Source organism: Gossypium raimondii, chromosome 6, assembly GCF_025698545.1.
Source record: "Gossypium raimondii isolate GPD5lz chromosome 6, ASM2569854v1, whole genome shotgun sequence".
NCBI classification, from domain to species: Eukaryota; Viridiplantae; Streptophyta; class Magnoliopsida; order Malvales; family Malvaceae; genus Gossypium; species Gossypium raimondii.
Genome location: NC_068570.1, coordinates 58,272,523 through 58,292,797, shown reverse-complemented (window position 1 = coordinate 58,292,797; position 20,275 = coordinate 58,272,523). Strand labels below are relative to the sequence as shown.

General features: G+C 33.1%; 5 protein-coding genes across 5 annotated transcripts; 3 read left to right on the top strand and 2 right to left on the bottom strand.

The window, feature by feature from the left end:
- Positions 1-642: 642 nt before the first annotated feature.
- On the bottom strand, positions 643-3,507 carry LOC105773673 (pentatricopeptide repeat-containing protein At1g80150, mitochondrial). Its single transcript, XM_012595751.2, has 2 exons — positions 1,691-3,507; positions 643-1,106 (listed from the first exon to the last, which is right to left on the bottom strand). Exon 1 carries the CDS (start codon positions 3,100-3,102, stop codon positions 1,885-1,887), a length of 1,218 nt encoding a protein of 405 aa, XP_012451205.1. The 5' UTR covers positions 3,103-3,507; the 3' UTR covers positions 643-1,106; positions 1,691-1,884.
- Positions 3,508-4,641: 1,134 nt separating this feature from the next.
- On the top strand, positions 4,642-5,913 carry LOC105773675 (DCC family protein At1g52590, chloroplastic). The gene is made up of 5 exons (XM_012595753.2): positions 4,642-4,908; positions 4,995-5,052; positions 5,170-5,277; positions 5,460-5,552; positions 5,709-5,913. The coding sequence occupies exons 1-5, from the start codon at positions 4,731-4,733 to the stop codon at positions 5,788-5,790; spliced, it is 519 nt and encodes a 172-aa protein (XP_012451207.1). The 5' UTR covers positions 4,642-4,730; the 3' UTR covers positions 5,791-5,913.
- Positions 5,914-6,409: 496 nt separating this feature from the next.
- On the bottom strand, positions 6,410-7,797 carry LOC105773674 (RHOMBOID-like protein 5). Its single transcript, XM_012595752.2, has 4 exons — positions 7,247-7,797; positions 7,008-7,171; positions 6,744-6,913; positions 6,410-6,673 (listed from the first exon to the last, which is right to left on the bottom strand). Exons 1-4 carry the CDS (start codon positions 7,564-7,566, stop codon positions 6,410-6,412), a joined length of 918 nt encoding a protein of 305 aa, XP_012451206.2. The 5' UTR covers positions 7,567-7,797.
- Positions 7,798-12,773: 4,976 nt separating this feature from the next.
- On the top strand, positions 12,774-16,227 carry LOC105772453 (disease resistance protein SUMM2). Its single transcript, XM_052632783.1, has 2 exons — positions 12,774-13,004; positions 13,297-16,227. The coding sequence occupies exon 2, from the start codon at positions 13,301-13,303 to the stop codon at positions 15,998-16,000; it is 2,700 nt and encodes an 899-aa protein (XP_052488743.1). The 5' UTR covers positions 12,774-13,004; positions 13,297-13,300; the 3' UTR covers positions 16,001-16,227.
- Positions 16,228-17,028: 801 nt separating this feature from the next.
- On the top strand, positions 17,029-18,149 carry LOC105771639 (phospholipase D alpha 1-like). Its single transcript, XM_052632784.1, has one exon. The coding sequence runs from the start codon at positions 17,267-17,269 to the stop codon at positions 17,750-17,752; it is 486 nt and encodes a 161-aa protein (XP_052488744.1). The 5' UTR covers positions 17,029-17,266; the 3' UTR covers positions 17,753-18,149.
- The last annotated feature ends 2,126 nt before the right edge of the window (positions 18,150-20,275 follow it).

Here is a 20,275-nt window from a genome sequence, read left to right as displayed (position 1 = left end):
AAGCTAGCGGACACCACTTTCGAGCAGTTCTGAAAGTTGTTTGAACCATCTTATCTACATAAAGGGTTCCATCCAAATGGTCACACTCATGCTGCAAAATACATGCCTGCCAGGTCGACTGTAACGACCAAAACCGGTGACCTCGACATTAAGATGTCGCTCCACAACAGATCGGAACCGAGCAACACTGCAGAATGGCGGTAAGGAATCGATATGAAATTGCAAGCAGAGATAATTTGAAGCTCTCTAGAATGATCTAGTTGGTTTAAGAGATGCAATCATCCATGGATGATTTTGTAGAACTAGTAAAACTAATATGCGATCATCAAGCATCTGGTCATTTCAATATTGTTTTCTCTCATGGGAGCATACAAGAAACTGGAATTGTTACATGACAAATTCAATTGTTGCAGTGATATGTTTCTATTTATGTCCAAATTCGATTTCCCTTTATCCAACCTTTATGTTAAAAATTAATCTTTATACATCAACATAGAAAAAACAATACATATAAAGACTAGAATTCTATGATGCTTTTACTGTATAATTCTACTCTGGGTATATAATTCAAAAGAAAGATCATCAATTATCTCATTTATTTGACTTCACAAGCAAAAATAAGTGGAGAAATATACCCTTCCATTTAAAAAATAAATTAAATAATTTATAAATTCGTTTGTAAAATTTTTAAAAAAAATCTACTAAACTACTATTGGTGTAAGGAACACAGCAGTGCCATTTCACAAGCAAAAAAGAATGATAGCTTGAAGGAACACATTTACAAGTTTGGTTGAAACCTGTGGAACACAAAGTTAAGGAAAAAAAAAAGTTATAGATTTCTTCCATTAAGCCCCCATTATAAAAACAAATATGACACTATTTCAAGCCTAAACCAGTAGCTGCATTTTTCTCTTTTGTTTTTCACCCAAGGATTCAGTTTCACAGGCTGTTGTTCACCCTTCTTAGAGCCTTGTAAATAATGCACTTCCATGGAAGAAACAAAACTCAAATTCTTTTAACAAGTAGAATGCATCCAAGTGCACCTCCCGATCCTGCCGAAAAGCAAATGGTACCGATGCACATCGAGTGAAAGTGTTTGGTTGAAGCTGAAACATTTCATACAATCAACACCTTAGAATCCAAGTAACAACCAATATGAAAGCTTACGGTACAAGTACCATGGAGACCCTTGTACTAGGCATCGGATTGTATTTGGCTCCTCTACTCAGAAAATGAGAAAAGTAGTCCCCATACGTTAAATCAAAGAGCAAACTGGTCCTTATGTTAAAATTTTCATCAATTTCTCGTGTTAAAAACTGGTGTAAAGGGGCTAATTTCCTCATTTTTTGAGTAGAGGGGGCAAAATGCAATCTGACTCCTAGTTTAGGAGCCAAAGCTTACATATGAAAACAGGCATTAGCAGGCACAGAAGATAAAACACACCTATGGAATTACAAACACCATATGCAAGCTTCACAGGGATAAGAATTCATGCCTATGGAATGTCAAACACCATATGCATGCTTCACCGAGATAAGAATAAATGCCTATGGAATGTCAAACACCATATGCATGCTTCACTAAGAGACAAATGGAATTGCAATAGCAAAACATCGTTCATTGTACCAAAGGTGCTGCATGTTAAGGAATGAAAGAAATCAGGATAGAGTGCAATTGCATGATGACTTACAGGAATTTGGATTATGCTCTCCATTGGCATTCTCATTAATCTGAGACTCACACCAAATTAATTCAACAAAAATGGGATCTGCCGCTGCTTTGATGTTATTGTGAACCGTAAAAATCTATCTCCAATTAGTTTTGTAAAACTACAACTGCACGGACTGAAAGAATTATTAGCTTCTTTTAAACCGTGTTTATACATTAATCAAACTGGTTGGGTTTCAATCCATCACTTCTTCGACAAATAGATCGCAAAGAATCAAATTGACTTGAGGAAAAAGGTGGTCTATGATTCCTAACCAATCTCATTATCCTCTTAGCCTTTTTCAATTCACCATTTCTCATTAGGCCTTGAACCAGTGAATGAATAGTATCCACACTTGGAAACCAATTCTTTCTCATGCAGTCTATACACCTTGTATAGGCCAAATTGTACTCACCCCCCTTGCACAAATAATGAATCATAGTCTGGTAAATCTTAGCATTCGGCTTATACGTGCTATGAAATTCTAGAGAAGAATAAACCCTTTTAGCCATTTCAAGATAACCGGCCTGGCAAAAACCTTTGATTACCAAATTGTAAGTAACCTCATCAGGCTCTATACCAATTTTCTTCATCAAACGCATTACATCATTAGCTTTCCATGCTAGTCTCCTATTAATCAAATACTGGACCCTAACGTTAAAAGTTGTAAGATTAGGTTTACACCCCTTATACACCATAAGATTCCACAATCCATTGCCAATCTCGCAACGGTTCTTTTGATAGGATGCAGAGATAAGTGTTGTGTACGTAATAACATCTGGCTTTATTCCCAACCGTTCCATCTGTACCATGTACAAAAAAGCGCTATCAAGAAAATCCATTTCGCAAAACGCCTTGACAACTATATTAACCGTATATGCATCCAATTCAACAACTAACTCCTGTGGAACCTCAGCAAGAAAAGCCTCAATGGCTCTCAAATCATGAGTTTGAGACAAAACCTTAAGTGTAGCATTTAAAGATTTAACGGTTCTCTTACATCCGTACAAATGCATATCACGGAAAGTATCAATAGCATGCTTAACCATTCCAGCCTTACCATACAACATTATAATCCTCATTATGAACCCTTCTCGCCTACCTTGCGGAAGAGTTTTCTGGTGCTCAAGTAAATGCTCAATGTGATCAAATCGGCCAGCCCCAGCTAATCTTGAAACCGTATCTTCAAAAGCAAACCTGTTTTCAACAACAAGTTTGTTGTGGGCATTTGCTTTGAATAAATTGAATAACTTATCGGGGTCTCTTTCGGATTTAAGCTTTGAAAGAGCAGATTCTTCTAAAGGTATAGTCTTCGGAAATTGCTTTGAGTGAGCTGCAATGCGAAAAAATCTGCGAATTTGTCGCAGAAATAACATGTTCTGATATCCTCTCATCCATAAGACACCATCTACAAAACTCTTAATTACACATTTAACAAAATTAAGAATCACAGTCCCAAAGACATGAACCTAATAGAATCAATCATACCCAGATATTAAAAGAACCGATTCTCCAAAGGCACCATTATCAACAAATCATCAAAAAACACAATACCCAGATTTGAGTTTGAAAATGAAAACCAAAACCCAATATCTTGAATGAAATGAACAGCTCAGAAACATAGATTAAAAGGCAAAGTATATTAAAAAAAACCCCACAAAATAAACTTCAGTAAAGAGAAATGAAGAAGATAAGTTTACCGAAGAAGTTAAAAGGGATCTGAAAGAGAGTTCATTTGTATTGCTACCTGCTGGTTATGATGGTGGTGGTGATGAGGGCTTGGGGTTTAGGTTTTTCCACATCTGTTGCTGGGGTTTAAATCTATGGGCGTTTTGGTTGACCGGATCAGAATCCACACCGCCTTCTGCTAAACATGGGCCGAAAATATAGGGTTTATGGGCTGTTGGTAGGTAGAGGTATCTATGGCATGGCTTGGGCCGGATTGAAAATTATATTTTATGGAAATTAAATATATAATAAAAATGTTTAAATTATATTTTATGGAAATTAAATATATAATAAAAACTTTTAAATTATTTATGCTTAAATTTCAAAATAAATTAAAATTATTAATTATTAAATAAAAACATATTTTATTAAAAATAATGTAGATGAACCTAAAAGATTTAGGTTAATAATTTGTGAATATTAATGGAATTTAATAAAATTTCAAACTTATATTTAAGACTAGACAAAAAAAACTTATACTATTAAAATGTCCATGGATTAAATAATTGTCCAAATTTCAATTGACCAAATATAAATATAAAAATATGTTTTTATTTAATATTCACAAATTTTATACTTATTTATTACAATTTATACATAAATAATTTAATAATTTAATTTTTATATTATAATATATTTAACTTTCTTTTGAAATAAATTATTATTTCTGTCTAAAATTAGAAGTGATCATGAGTTGGGTTGGACCAGATTCAGACCGAGCTTCAATAGAATTTTAGGTTCGTTTTTTAGGCCCAGCCTAAAAGTTGGACCTAAAATTTTATCTAAACCCGATCAAGATAAAAAAAATGCTAAAATTCGACTTGAACCGCCCATATTAATTTTTTTATATTATTATTTTTATACAAAACAAATTTTTAAAAATATATAATGTATCAAATATATTAAAATATTAAGATAAATGTTTCACAACAAATTAAAAATATATTATTTGTACTTAAATAACATTAAGACAAATATAAGTAAATACTTCTAAAATAACACCAAAACAATGAAACTAGTTCATTTGGGTTGGGCCGAATTTTTGCTTAATCTCATTTTTTAAATTTATATTTTTACCTAAATTCTCTTATTTTTCGATTTTTCGAGTCCAGCTTTCAAGCCAGGTGTCGGATGATCAGTTATACCTAAAACCTGATTTTTGTTTGGAGTTCTAAATAATGGTGGACAAAACTACACGTAGAGCCATACAATACAAATCTCCACTGAACCTTGCTTTTAACACTAAAAAAAGGAAAAAAGAAAAACAGAAGCTTTCAACTACTGCTGCCTTTCAATGGCGCTTCCACTTTCCAATGGCTGCACACGGTTAACCTTGTCCCCTCCTGCTCGATTCAGACACCAGTCAACCATTTTTGCAACTCTATCCCCTTCACGGCCCGATACTGTGAACTGGGTCGAAGCCACTTCCAGTTTTTTCGACCAAGATACCAGACCCATCATGTTGTTCGATGGTAATTATAATAATCGTCTCCTTATTTTCCTCAAACAAAACAATTCCTGTTTAGTTTTAATTAAATTCTTGTTCTGTTTTCAACAGGAGTTTGCAACTTATGTAATGGTGGCGTCAGGTTTGTTCGTAATGTTGATCGAAACAGGTCAGTATATATGTGTATATGTATATATACATACATATATATATATATATATATATATTTACAGTTTTACAAGTATGGGTTTTAAAATTATCTATGTTATGATTATTTTTTTTATAGGAGAATAAGGTTTGAAGCTCTTCAAAGTGAATCAGGGAAGAAGCTATTGAGGAGATCTGGTAGAGCTCCTGATGATATTTCTAGTGTTGTTCTTGTTGAAAAAGATAGGTATTGTTTTATTCACCACTATCAATCTTAAAATTTGTTGGATTGTGCTTATTGTCTTGTTTTTAGCTACTGCAAAAATGGTTTTTCCACTATTCTTTCTTGTTTGATCATTAAACCTATGTAACTCCGACTCGAATGTGAGTATCGGATAGTACGAAACTGATTTTGATAACGGATTTCAGATCGTATATTAAATCAGAAGCAGTGTTGAAGATCATGGAATACCTAGAATTGCCTTTCCCTCAGCTTGCATTCTTTCTACAGTTTGTACCTTTGTAAGTCACCCTATTCTGTTTCTACCTTCAGTGTCATGGTCCGGCATAGTTGTGCCGCAATGCCGGACCATAACACTTAGCTTGTATAGGTTGTCAATGGAGATCTCTGTCATCATTTATTTGTTTTGCTTGTTTTGCTGTTTGCATCAATTGCAGGTTCGTAAGGGACTTCATGTACGACAATGTCGCAAACAACCGGTATGCGATTTTCGGGTATTCGGATTCATGTGAGATATGAATCAATACAATGAATAGTAAGTTACAATGCCCTGCATTTCTTGATCGATAATGTAAATGATGAAACGTTCCGAAATCTTTAAACTATGATTACAATACATATATTAAACATACCGTGTTTAAATGTGTCGTTGTTCGTGTTTATTACACTGTTTCGTGCCCTATTAAACAGGTAGTTTCTATGGGGGAAGATAATAGCCTCCTCAAAGTAATGTTTGATTGAAACAAGAACAATTGAAGATTTGTGCATGCATATATAAGAATGCACCAAGGGTATACATTTATATCTATAATAGTCCTATATAGCCTATTGATTATAATCCTTTGAATGAGGACTAGGGATTCAGGGTTCAAATTCTGCCTCATGAAAATCATGTCGAAATGTACTGAAAGCTCGAAGGTATCGTTCCCATTTTACTCTGCACATGAAAACAGGATGAAAAGGGAGTTTATGATACCATACAAAGAATAGTCTCCTAATCCACCATGCAAGGCTTGGTTTTAAAAACTATGGCCTTCTAATCCTTTGTAAGCCAACTGCAAATCTGCAAAAAAGAATGCTAGAAAGTTAGCTGAAAGTGGGTGAATTTCATTTTGAAATCTTTGGTAGATCGAGTCATTTACCCGGTAATTAACAGGACTAAGGAGATACCAAATAACACATACTGGTGCACTTGGTGCTTTGCAACCTTATGTTTTATCTGATATCCCTCTGGAACATGCTTGCTGCTTATGTATCCATACTGAGGTCGCATTAGAAGGACAAATCCGGCAAGCAGTCCGGATACAAACCCTCCTATATGAGCGGAATTATCGACTCGAGGTAGAAATCCAATGGCTAGATTCAGGCAAATAATCAACAACATGGTCGACAGAGCTGAACACTGAATAAACAAGAATTAGATCCCACAGTGCGGGTACTAAAAGAGAAGAGATTGAAGATGTTGTGTTCACCTTGTTCGTATAGTTCGACCAGTTCGTAATGAGCTCCGAAAGCATGGATCCCAACAGGCCAAAAAGCGCACCGGATGCACCAACGGAGACGATTCTTTTCCTAGCCAGAGATAAAACAGACGTCAAGCTACCTCCGAAGCCAGAAATCATGTATAACGGCCCGATTCTCACTGCAATTATTCAAGTAACTCGGAAATAAAAAAAAATAAAAAACACACACACACACACACCCATTATTAGCATTTTGAAGATGAAAGTTCTTACCGAACCCAAATTCACGTTCCAATCGGATTCCAAGGCCTAAAAGGCTTAACATATTTATTAGTAAATGGATAAGTCCAGCATGAAGCCACATGCATGAGAAGAGACGCCAATATTCCTTCCCTTCTACCACTTGAGTCCAATCAAGGCCCCCTAGTGTCTGCAGCCTGTAGTTAAAAAACAAATATTATATCATGCATGTATATGCATGTATGTATGTATGAAGATGATCAAATTCTTACGTGATATATGAAGGGCCAAGAAGAGGGTTTTCTTTAAAACTTTGAAACGAGTACCTTCCCAAATATTCATACAAAATACATTTTGAAGTCCCACTTGTATGTGGACAATCATTGACATACATGGTATAAATAAATACCGAAATGTTAGCCACGAACATGAGAGGCATGAGCCATGGTTTCCACAGTTTCGATGGTGGAGGAGGAGGAGGTACTTTCGACTTATGACGTGCCCTTTTCGATCCTTTCTCGATATCATCGTCAGACGGTGTTGGTTCTACAGGTGGTGATGGTGATGGTGATGGCCGTGACGGCCGCCCCATCCCTATGATTATGAAGAAGTAACGTGATGGAAAAGGGTTTTGAGGCCGTCGCCGTCGTCAGACAGGGTGGTGGTGGAAGGTGCGATTATGCACCAAAGAAAGGGAGGGAGAGAAACAAAGAAGAAATGAAGAGAATTTGGGTGGCAATGAATGAATTTTGCTATGTTGGTATAATTGGTTTAATCTTTGGTGTTGTTTTTTCTTCTTTTTCCCACTAATACAACTTGTTTTCCTTTTGGGCAAAAACCATCTTATTCATTTATCTAATTTATTTTTTTAAAGATATCTAATTAATTATATATACTATATATAACCAATTTTAAGTCGTGATTATACTAAAACAATCGAAAAAAGTTTACCTAAAAACAAAGATAAATCAACAATCTTGTTGGGCTTTTTTTAAAAAATTCGACTTGATTATTGTTTTTATTTTAATTTTTACAATGCGAAGTTTAGAGTTTTGATTGTTAGAATCAAATTGGATTGATCAAGTAAAATGGAAATTAGTTCGATGGTTCTACTGATATCATAATAATTGGTTTTTAATCATTCTCAATTTTGAAATTGAGCACCTTAGTCCCTCTTTAAAAAGTGGAGTAATTTAATCCTATTAATTTGAAAGTGAGCAACTAAGGACAATTAATCATAACGTTAATGTTTTTTGTCAATTGTACATAAATTTTTATTGGTGCAATGACAAATTTAGCCTCAATGTTTACATATTTTGTCATTTTAGCCTTAATTCAAGATAAATTTGTTAAATTAGAACTAAGTTGACAAAATGCATTGATTTTGAGGGCTGAATTTGTTATTATACCAATTAAAATCATGTACAATTGATGAAAGCATTAAATTGTTCTTAGTTTCTTACTTTCGAAATTGGCAGTGACTAAATTGCTTTGATATTTTCGAAAGATCAATTTGTTCAATTTCAAAATTGAGAGAGATTGAAGAAATAATTTTACCCATATAATTAAAAAGGAGTAAAGAAATAAAAATCAAACAACTAGATTGAAGCTAAATTAAATATTTAATTTTATTGTTATAATTTATAAAATGAAAGTTTATGCTATTATTATTTATTTGTATCTATTAATTTAAAAATTTAAAAATTTTAATTTTATTGTGATTAAATCGAGAATCAATAATCTGAGAGATCTTTAGTACAATTCTTATAACATTAGGCCATATGGGATATAATAATGGTCAACAGAATAAATTTGAATTTAAAAATCTATTTAAGTGTGTTTAAAAAGTGATCCAATAATTTAATTTAAATTTGATCATTTATAATTACACATACATTACATATTTGTGTATTTATTTTAGGGTAAATTATAAAAATAATCACTTTTATTTACCTCAAATTATATTTTAGTCACTTAAGTTATCGTTTTGTTACGAAATGGTCACTCTATTGTTAAACTATGTACCTCTCTAACGACAGTCCTACGTGGCAGTCTAAATATGTTTTAAATGTTAACTTGGATGTCTAGTTGTTGGGATGAAAATATGTTTTTAATTAAATAAATTTAATTTGGACCACCACGTAGGACATCCAAGTTGCCATTTAAAACTTATTTGGACTGTCATGTGGTACTACCATTAGGGAGGTAATAGAGTTTAATGGTAACGTAACAAAACGATAACGTAACATTTTAAATATAAATGAGTAAAATATAATTCAAAATAAACAAAACCGACTATTTTTATAGTTTATCATTTATTTTATTTGGTTTACATATTCAAAACAATTTGAATTTTAGTACTTTTTTAATGAAAAATTGAAGTATTTTAAAAAATTGCAAGTGGTCCATTAAGGAATTTTAAGTGAATTGTGAAATTACTAAAATTTATAAATATTATTTTAAGGATTTTATTATATTATATAAAATTATTTAAAAAATCATCATTAATTATTCAATGAGCTAATGTGTCACGTTAACAATCCGTTAGTGGATTAACAAATTTTTTAATAACAGTGACCAATCCAAATAATTATTTTAATTAGAGAGACTAAACTAACAAGAAAATTAAAGTGACTAGAATAGGAACAATGCCATTTTAAGGTGACCTGTGTTGTAATTTACTTTTTTTAAGGCTTAATGACAAATTTAACCACTAACATTACATGTTTTGTCAAAATGGTCCTAATTGTATTTTTGAGCTTGTTTTGACCATCAACATTTGTTTTTTCTTTTTCAAACTGCTTTTTTTAATGGGTAAACTACACATATAGTCACTTTTGTTTACTTTAGGTTTCATTTTGGTCACTTATGTATAAAATATTACGTTTTAGTCACTTCTGTTATCGTGTTGTAACATTTTAATCACTAAGCCGTTAATTACCGTTAACGGTGTAACTGACGTGGTACGTTAAATCATCATTTCAAACAAAAATTTTAGGTTAAATCATACAACCGATCCCCATATTTTTTTTGGGCAATTTAATTTTTTCTTTTATATTCTTTAAACTTTACTCTCTCTTTTTCTCTTTATTTTCCATTATCTTCTGTTTCTCCTTCTATTTTCCTACCTTCTCCATGTCTTTTAACATATTAAGAAGTCGAATTGGCAGTGAAGAAAGAAGTGGGAAGTCGAAAGCCATCATTGCCTATAATCAAAACCCATAAACCAGTTCGACTTTCTGATATGTTAAAAGAAATGGAGAAGGTAGGAAAACAGAGGGGGAAGCAGAAGAAAATGGAAAATAAAGAAAAAAAAAGAAAGTTAAAAGAACATAAAAGAAAAAATTAAATTGCTCAAAATGAAAAAAAATATAGGGACCAATTGTATAATTTAACCTAAATTTTTTGTTTGAAATGATAATTTAATGTGTCACGTCAGCTTGCCGTTACACTGTTAACGGCAATTAATGGCTCAAAGTGACTAAAACGTAACATTTTAAATATAAGTGACTAAAATGTAACCTGAGATAAACAAAAGTAACCATAGATATAGTTTACCCTTTTTCAATATATTCATGAAAGTATTGTTAAAAAAATTAACGTAGATGATGTGGAATATTTAAAAATAAGGTCAATAACGTTAACATAAAAATTTTATAGAGGGTTAAGATTTTAAATAAAAAGAAATACATGGATTTAATGTCTCAAAATTAAAATGTAATGACTAAATTTTAAATTTCAAAAGAGTATAAAATTTCAGACATATTTAAACTTAAAATAAATGAAAGAAATACATGTTATTCTTTATTTACAATTCTCTATGGTTTTCAAACCAGATTAAACATAAATACTAACTAAAATATTAAAATTTTAAATATGGTAGCTTTGCATATGAAGTATACATTAAGCGCCATACAGATTATTACGTCAACATAGTTAAAATAAATATTTTACTCAATACTTTCATTAAAAGAATAATTTAACTCTTTTTAAAAGAATTATATAAAATAAGGGCTAAATTAATAAAAATATAAATATTAAAAGATAAATTTAATATTATGTAATAAAAGATTGGGAAATGAGAAAAGTAGAAGGTTGGTATCAAAATTCAAAACCCATAATTTAATTAATCTCCAAAAGAATAGAGAGGCCCCATCACCCACCTACCATCAATCAATACAAATGAGAAAATTTTATTTTATTTTTAAAATTTTAAAAATTTAATTTAGAGCTTTTAGTTTTTAAATTTTCATTAATCTCGTAAAAATTTTAATTAGACTTCAAATTTTGTTTTTTTTATTTCATAATTTAAAATTAATTAACTCGAACTAATTAATTCATAAATAGGTAGAATTGAGGCTGTTTTACCAAAATAGGCCAAAAATAAATTATATTTGCAAAAATAACCCAAGTTCAAAAACAATAACCAAAATAACCTAAAATGAACAGCACCCACTCTTTTTTTGCACAAATGATTGCCTAATAATTGTGTCAGAATTAAAAAAATTAATTTTTTGGGTTTTGGCCTGTCAGTGGCCGGAACCCATGTATTTTTTTTAAAATTTGTATAAAATTGATATAAGAAAAAAGAGAAAGAAAAAAAAAGAAAAAAATTATTTTTACAGTAAAAAAATTCCTTTTTTGTCGAATAAGATATAAATATCTGAAAAAGTAAAAAATTTTGGGTCTTTGGCTTTGTCAATGGCGGCACCAGTCAATTAAAAAATATATATTTTTCTTTTTTTTCGTGTCAGTCGAGATATAATTATCTGAAAAAATAAAAAAATTTTGGGTTTGGCTCATCAATGGCGGCACCAGATACAATTTTAAAAAAATTCTTTTTTTAAGTCGAGTCGAGATATAATTATAGGAAAAAATTAAAAAATCTTTTTTTAGTGTGAGTCGAGATATAAATATCGAGAAAAATAAAAAAATTTGAGTCTTGGCTTTGTCAATGGGCACCCAGTCAAATTTTAAAAAAATTAATTTTTTAAAAAATTGTCTTGAGTGCCGAAATGACAACCGACCCAAAAAATTTTTAATTTTTTCGATAATTATATCGACTCATTCTAAAAAAAAATTTTTTAAATTATCTTGAGTGCCGACCATTGACAGGGCAGACCCAAAATTTTTTAATTTTTTCGTATAATTATATCGACTCACTGAAAAAAAAAATTTTTTTAAATTGTCTTGAGTGCTTGCAATTGATGTGAAGCAAGACCCAATTTTTTTATTTTTTCGTATAATTATATCGACTCTTACAAAAAAAGAAAAAAATATTTTTTAAATTGTCTTGAGTCTTGACATTGACAGCCAAAGACCAAATTTTTTTACTTTTTCGTATATTTATATCTTATTCTGAAAAAAAAGGAAACTTTTTTTTTACTGTAGGGTGCCGGCCATTGACAAGCCAGCACCCAAAAAATAAATTTTTTTTCTTTCTCCTTTTTCGTATATCAGTATTATACAAATTTTAAAAAAAATACATGGGTTCCGGCCACTGACTGGCCAAAACCTAAAAGTTATTTTTTTTAATTCTGACACAATTATTAGGCAATCATTGGTGCAAAAAAAAGAGTGGATGCTGTTCATTTTAGATTATTTTAGTTATTGTTTTTGAACTTGGGTTATTTTTGTAAATATAATTTATTTTTGGCCTATTTTGGTAAAACAGCCTAGAATTGATTTTCTCTATTTTAATATTTTTAAAATTTATTTAATTCAACTAATTATTCTAATCAAATCAATCAAACAAAAAAATAGATAATTTAATGGATTCAATTTTGAAAATCTTTTAATGAATCTTCATGGAAAATGCTTCTTGAAATAATAGAGGAGGTCAATGAAATAATAGAGGTCAAATCACAGCAAGCCTGATCGGTTCTTCATAGTTCTTCAAAGTCCAACTATCTTTCACCAGAATTCTGCTGCTGCATCTGCTCCAACTAAACAAAAGAGTCGAGACCAGTGCTAATTTGGTGGATCTTCTTCCACCCACTACCTGTCTTCTTCGTATCTTTGGCTAAAAAAGTAAGCTACTTTGATTTCCTTCTCTGGGTATACACTCTGTGGATCTGCTTGATTTATCTTTACTATCCATAATGAAAGCTCTTATGGTTGAAACCCTATCCTCTTTAACTTCATTTGATGTGCGTCCTCTTCATAACTGTGCCACAATCGCCTTCTACCTCAATCTGTTTAAACCCCATCTTCTTTAACTTCATTTTTCTTTGACTTTTCCACATTACCGAACTTTATTTTTAACACAATTCTCTTTCATCCACATCTCACTTGTTTCCTTTATTTTATCCTTCATTACCAGAATCATGGGCAATTTCTGCTCCGTACAATGTAGTTTCGAGAATTTCCTTCTTCGTGGCTGGGATTTCATTGTCGGTCATGCTAATTATGTCTGCAAGCTTAAACAAACTCTTCCAACTTTATCTGCTGCCCTTCAAGAACTGAGGGCGCTAAGAAATGACGTGCAACGGGAGGTTGATGTGGCTGACCAACGACTATTGAAGCCATTTGAGCGAGTTCAGCTATGGCTTTCAACAGCGGACACTATGATAACAGAGGCTGAAAATTTGGTTTCAAATGGTCCTCAACAAATGAATAACTTGTGTCTCGGTGGTTGCATTTCCGAGAATTGCTTGTCTAGCTACAAGTTTGGTAAAAGGGTGGCCGAAATGCTTCAAGAAATAAGTGATCATAAGAGTAAAGGAGCTTTTGAGAAAGTAGCAGAGGATCAGCCCGCCGCTTCTGTGGTAGTTAGACCTGTAGAGCAGCCGGTTGCTCTAGAATCCACAATCCAAAACCTATGGAGCTGCATCGAGGACAAAGATGTGGGGATCATTGGCCTCTATGGCTTAGGGGGTGTTGGCAAGACAACACTCTTGACCCAAATTAACAACAAGTTCAGCACCACACGGAATGATTTTAAAGTTGTTATCTGGGCGTTGGTGTCTAAAGATTACGATGTTGGAAAGATTCAAGATAGGATTGGTGAAAGTATTGGTTTTTTGGAAACCTGGAAGAATAAAAGTGTTGACCAGAAAGCTGTAGATATCTATGGAATCTTGAGTGACAAGAGATTTGTTGTATTATTGGATGATTTATGGGAGAGGGTGGATTTCAACCAAGTTGGGATTCCAAAACCAAGCCAGGAAAATGGTTCCAAACTTATTTTTACTACTCGATATTTGGAGGTATGTGGCGAAATGGGTGCTCGAAAGAAAATCAAAGTGGAGTGCCTGGAACCGGTGAAGGCTTGGGAATTGTTCCAAGATAAGGTTGGAGATGAAACGCTCAACAGCCATCCAGATATTCCAAACCTAGCTAAACAAGTAGCTGAAAGGTGCGGTGGGTTGCCTCTTGCACTAATTACAATCGGTCGTGCCATGGCTTGCAAGACAACACTTGGGGAATGGAAATATGCAATTGAGATGTTGAAGCGATGTGCATTGCCAAAAATGGAAAATGAGGTATTTCCGCTTTTAAAATTCAGTTATGATAATTTGCCTGATGCCACAATGAAATGTTGCCTCTTATATTGTTGTCTGCATCCTGAAGATTATTGTATTCCGAAAAAGAGATTAGTGGAGTATTGGTTTTGTGAAGGGCTATTGAATCAATTTGATAGAATTAGTGATGCTCAAATGCAAGGAGACTATATTGTCAACTCTCTTCTTAGTGCATGTTTATTGGAAAGGGATGGAGAATATTTTGTGAAGATGCATGATGTGATCCGTGACATGACTTTATGGATTATACGCGAGTTCGAAGTAACAGAAAATAATTTTTTTGTAAAAGCAGGGGCTCAATTATGTGAAGTACCAGATGTTAAAGCATGGGAAAGAGTAAAAAGAATGTCAGTGATGAAAAATAATATTAAAGTTCTCAAAGAAACACCCGAATGCCCAAACCTTAGAACCTTGTTTCTTGGCCAAAATGAGTTGAAAGTGATTAGCAATGGTTTCTTCCAATTTATACCTCATCTAACTGTATTGGATTTGTCAAGAAACTTTGGATTACGAGTGCTACCTAAAGGAATTTCGGAATTGATTTCACTAGAATGTCTTGATCTATCAGCTACTTTCATAGAAGAGTTGCCAATAGAATTGAAATCGTTGACAAAACTAAAAATGTTGGACTTGAGTTATATGCACAATCTCAGTAAAATCCCACGACAATTGATATCTAATTTTGTTAAATTGCAAATATTCAGAATAGGGCGTCTGAGGAGTGGAGGTTATGGAGTTGACAATGTTTTGTCTTGGGGTATGGAAAAGCTTATAGAGGAGTTGAAAGGTTTGCAACATTTGAATATACTATCGATACCGATAAAAGGCATGAGTTCTCTGGAAAGATTCCTGAGCTTTAACTTGTTTCGATGCTGCACTCAAGCACTAGAACTTAGTGATTTTGGAGTAAAAGTGTTTAATGTTTTATGTTTAGAAAATATGGAGCATCTAGAGACACTAGAATTCTTGAATTGTGAAAGTATGAAGGAGATAAAAATGGAAAAGCTGCATCCCTGGGTTTTTTCAAGTACTAATTATACTTCACGCTTTCACACATTGAGCACAGTTCGAATTTTCGAATGTAACAAATTGAGAGACATGACCTGGTTGATTCTTGCACCTAATCTAAGCTACATTGGGATATTTGGGTGTAAAAAAATGGAAGAAATATTGAGTGAGAGAAAACTTGATGAAGTTACAAGTGTGATTGGAATTTCATATCCTAAACCATTTCTGAAGCTTGAAACACTTCACTTATTTCGTCTACCAAAATTGAAGAGCATATACTGGAATGCCCTACCCTTTCCACGTATGAAACTTATTCATATATTTGGCTGCCGATGGCTGAAGAAGCTTCCTCTCAACTCAGACAGTGCAAAAGGGAATCTCCTCACTATTGAGGGAAGCAAACATTGGTGGGCAAGAGTAGAATGGGAAAATGAAGCTACTCAATATGCTTTTCTCCCTTCTTTCAAGCCTTTAGCTTCATTCAAGCCTGCATGATATGTAAAAAATCCTAAAAACTGCAAAGTGCAAAGTGATGCATTGTTGTGTGACGTTTGAATTTTGAAGAAATAAGGCTGCTTGCAGTTTGCAATATCTGTATTAAAAAAAAAATAGCTGCTGCCTTTTTCTGTTTTGCTATCAATGTTCCATTTGTCCTAAACAATAATGAAATGTAATGGCACTTGAGTTGATCATTATCAAATATTTTCAATTCAGTTTAACAAGGTTTCAAATGGCTCCACAAACACCCAGAAAATTATCAGCTTATGGTAAAATGTTCATTAAATCAATTAACATAGTTTTAGAGTTTTAAATGTAAACTCTAAATTGAAGAACACCTGAGCTAAGTGAAGGAAAATGTTTTTCAATCCTTTTTGTTGAAAATTAGCAAATTCCATCTTAGATTTATTTTTTTTGAAAAAACATTGAAATCTTCAACCATTTTAGTTGATTCCATCACCCAGGGTCAATCAATAGACAATGCCCTTTGCTCACAGCTCTAAGATAAGTATGATGCGGTGTGGGAACCTGCAATCTCGACATGTATATGGATGCTGCTTGTAAGATAAGATCTTAAATGATTACAATTTCTATGTATTTATAAATACATGACTATTAATTAAAAAGGGACAATGATAAATTTAACTCTACTGTTTACCTTTTTTGTGACTTTAGTCCTTATTTCAAATGTTAATGTTGTTATCTTAGATGTTCCTTTTCCTATGGCAACTCTACCGGTTCATCTCTATGTCTTGTTTTTGTTTTCCTTGGTCTGAAATATATGCCTGTTAATGGCAGTTAGTGGCAAATGTTGAGGACGTGATCGGTATCGGTAAAGGACTGGAGAAGCTTTACATGACCATTGATCTCGAGAATGCTAGAGTTGGAACGACACAAAAAGTCAAAAGCGACTACCCTTTTTGGAACCACTCTTTCCACATTTACTGCACACATATGGCTAACAACGTAATCTTCATCGTCAAACAAGCCAGTTCTATACTTCTTTTGGAGCAAAACTAATTGGCAGAGCATATTTGCCTGTTGGGGATATCTTATCAGGGGAAGAAGTGGATAGGTGGATTGAACTAAAGGATGAAGACAAGCAAAACTTGGATGATAAGGCTAAAATCCATGTCAAGATTCGTTATTTCGATGTTTCCAAGGACCGGAACTGGAACCGTGGTATCGTAAGTCAGAAGTTTCCAGGAGTTCCGTATATGTATTATCCCCAGACACAGGGATGTAAGGTGTTCCTATACCAGGATGCACATATACCTGATGGATATTCCGAAAATTCCTCTTGCTGGAAGCAAGCATTACGAGTCACATCGATGTTGGGAGGACATTTTTGATGCGATCATGAATGCCAAACACTTGGTTTACATTGCCGGTTGTTCTGTTTATACTGAGATCAAGTTGGTACGTGATTCGAAGAGATCTAAGCCGGGGGGAGACACCAAGCTTGGTGACTTGCTTAAGAAGAAAGCAAGTGAAAGTGTTCGGGTTCATGTTCTTATTTGGGATGATAGAACATCTGTTGGTTCATTGAAGAAAGATGGGTTAATGGCCACACATGATGAAGAAACCAAGAAATTCTTCGAGGACAATGATGCCAACTGCATGCTATGCCATCGTGATCTCAGTGGATCTATCGTCCAGGACTTGCAAATCACCACCATGTTCACTCATCATCAAAAGATTGTTGTACTGGATGCCGCGATGCCTAATGGAGATACGAATAGGAAATGAATTGTGAGCTTTATCGGCGGTCTCGGTCTTGCGATGGAAGATACGGCATACCTTTCCATTCCATTTTCAGGACTTTGGACACGGCTCACGCTGATGATTTTCATCAGCTAAACTTTTCTGAAGCTTCAATTGACAAAGGTGGTGTTGAAAATTGGCCAACCATGCTGCTGTGATATTTTTGGTTGAAGTGTATGCAGCTTGTAAACATGCTGCAGCACGTATGCTTGCTGTAACAGCAAGGTTGTTGTTTAGTTTCATTGTAATTAGACTTAGTTGAAAATGAACAACCTGATAACAGCTTGATATGTTTAAGTGTTGAACGACTAGTTTTAGGTGGCTTGTTAATGTGTACAAGCAATGTTTATCAAGTTACGAGGCTACTTAGTAGTAGTAGGTAGTATTTGGTGATGTATTTGGCTATAAATGTATTGTTTTTCTTATAGAAAAAAATGAGCTAAAAGCCATAAGCTCCCTTGCTATATTTCTTGCATCTTGCTTCATTGTTATGTGTTCTCTCTTTTCTTCCTCTGCTCCTCCGAAACGCCAACAGGTAGTCCAAGGGAGCCTTGGCATGACATCCGTTGTTGACTTAAAGGGCCGATTGCTTGGGATGTTTTGTTCAATTTCGATCAAAGATGGAAACGACAAGGCGGAAAAGGCGTACTACCTGATATCAAAGACCTTGAAGGTACCATCATTCCCCCATCTCCAGTTACATACCCTGATGACCTTGAGACTTGGAATGTACAACTATTTAGATCAATCGATGGCGGTGCCGCTTTCAGTTTCCCTGATTCACCCAAAGATGCTGCAAGAGCTGGACTCGTTAGCGGAAAAGACCAAATAATCGATCGAAGTATTCAAGATGCTTACATTAACGTTATCCGATGAGCCAAGAACTTTATCTTTATCGAAAATCAGTATTTCCTTCGATTGGAGTTCTAAAAAAAAAAAAACCCCAAATGCCCTAACCTTGTTTCTTGACGAAAATAAGTTGCAAGTGATCAGCAATGGCTTCTTTTAAAATAAAAAAAAAATTAAATTTAGCCTGTGTTGAAAATGGCCAACCATGCTGATGTTATGTTTTTGTTAAAGTGCATGCTACTATGATGATTTTGTTGAGTGCATACATGCTACAGCAATAATGCATGGGCTTTTTTAAAATTATATATACCATATATAACCAATTTTAAGTCTTGATTATACTAAAAAAATCGAAAAAAGTTTACCTAAAAAACAAAAATAAAACCAACAATCTTGTTGGGCTTTTTTAAATTTTATTTTGACTTGATTATTGTTTTTTTAAATTTCTATAATGCAAAGTTTAGAGTTTTGGTTACTATTATTAGAATCAAATTGGATTGATTAAGTAAAATGGAAATTAGTTTGATGGTTCGACTGATATTATATAATTGGTGAAAAAATTTTAATCATTCTCAATTTTGAAATTGAGCAACTTAATCTTTATTTAGAAAAGTGGAGCAATTTAATCTTATTAGTTTGAAAGTGAGCAACTAAGGATAATTAATAATGATATTAATGTCTTTTGTCAATTGTACATAATTTTTGATTGGGGTAATGACAAATTTAGCCTTCAATGTTTACATATTTTGTCACTTTGGACTTAATTCTAAAAATCCAACATTTACACAAATGTTGTAGGATAAATTGTTAAATTAGAACCAAATTAACAAAATGCATTGACTTTGAGGGCTAAATTTGTTATTATACCAATTAAAATCATGTACAATTGATGGAAATCATTAAATTGTCCTTAGTTGCTCCCTCTCAAAATTGAAAGAGACTAAATTACTTTGATATTTTCAGAAGGGCCAATTTGCTCAATTTCAAAATTGAGAGGAATTGGAAAAATAATTTTACCCATATAATTAAAAAGGAGTAACGAAATAAAAAATCTGACAAACAAGATTGAAGCTAAATTAAATATTTAACTTTATTGTTATTATTATTTTTTACAAGATCTAATTTCATTCAAGTAAAAGATTCTCGCCAATTGAAAGGATCTTTGATCAATCCAGAGATCGTTTCAATTCCATTAGTAATAAGGATTCGGAATATCAAACATTGATCAATCAAAGAGAGATTCAACAACTAAAAGAAAGATCAATTCTTTTGGATCCTTCCTTTCTTCAAACGGAACGAACGGAGATAGAATAAAACTGATTCCCTAAGTGCCTTTCTAGATATTCCTCAATGTCCCGGCTATTCACGGAACGTGAGAAGTGAATGAATAATCATCATCTACTTCCCGAAGAAATCGAAGAATTTCTTGGGAATCCTACAAGATCCATTCATTATTTTTTCTCTGATAGATGGTCAGAACTTCATCTGAGTTCGAATCCTACTGAGAGGTCCACTAGAGATCAAAAATTATTGAAGAAAGAACAAAATATTTCTTTTGTCCCTTCCAAACGATCGGAAAATAAAAAAATATATTACCAATCAATTCATTTAAAATTAAATTAAACTTTCAATCTTTTAAAAACATTCCATTATATAATA

Excerpts from the sequence above, each read along its gene's own strand:
- LOC105773673 (XM_012595751.2), bottom strand. The coding sequence starts at position 3,102 with ATGAGAGGATATCAGAACATGTTATTTCTGCGACAAATTCGCAGATTT.
- LOC105773675 (XM_012595753.2), top strand. The coding sequence starts at position 4,731 with ATGGCGCTTCCACTTTCCAATGGCTGCACACGGTTAACCTTGTCCCCT. Across the intron at positions 4,909-4,994 it reads ACCCATCATGTTGTTCGATG|GAGTTTGCAACTTATGTAAT; the intron begins GTAATTATAATA and ends TGTTTTCAACAG. Across the intron at positions 5,278-5,459 it reads GTTCTTGTTGAAAAAGATAG|ATCGTATATTAAATCAGAAG; the intron begins GTATTGTTTTAT and ends AACGGATTTCAG.
- LOC105773674 (XM_012595752.2), bottom strand. The coding sequence starts at position 7,566 with ATGGGGCGGCCGTCACGGCCATCACCATCACCATCACCACCTGTAGAA. Across the intron at positions 6,914-7,007 it reads GGAACGTGAATTTGGGTTCG|TGAGAATCGGGCCGTTATAC; the intron begins GTAAGAACTTTC and ends GAATAATTGCAG. Across the intron at positions 6,674-6,743 it reads GGTCGAACTATACGAACAAG|TGTTCAGCTCTGTCGACCAT; the intron begins GTGAACACAACA and ends TTGTTTATTCAG.
- LOC105772453 (XM_052632783.1), top strand. The coding sequence starts at position 13,301 with ATGGGCAATTTCTGCTCCGTACAATGTAGTTTCGAGAATTTCCTTCTT.
- LOC105771639 (XM_052632784.1), top strand. The coding sequence starts at position 17,267 with ATGCACATATACCTGATGGATATTCCGAAAATTCCTCTTGCTGGAAGC.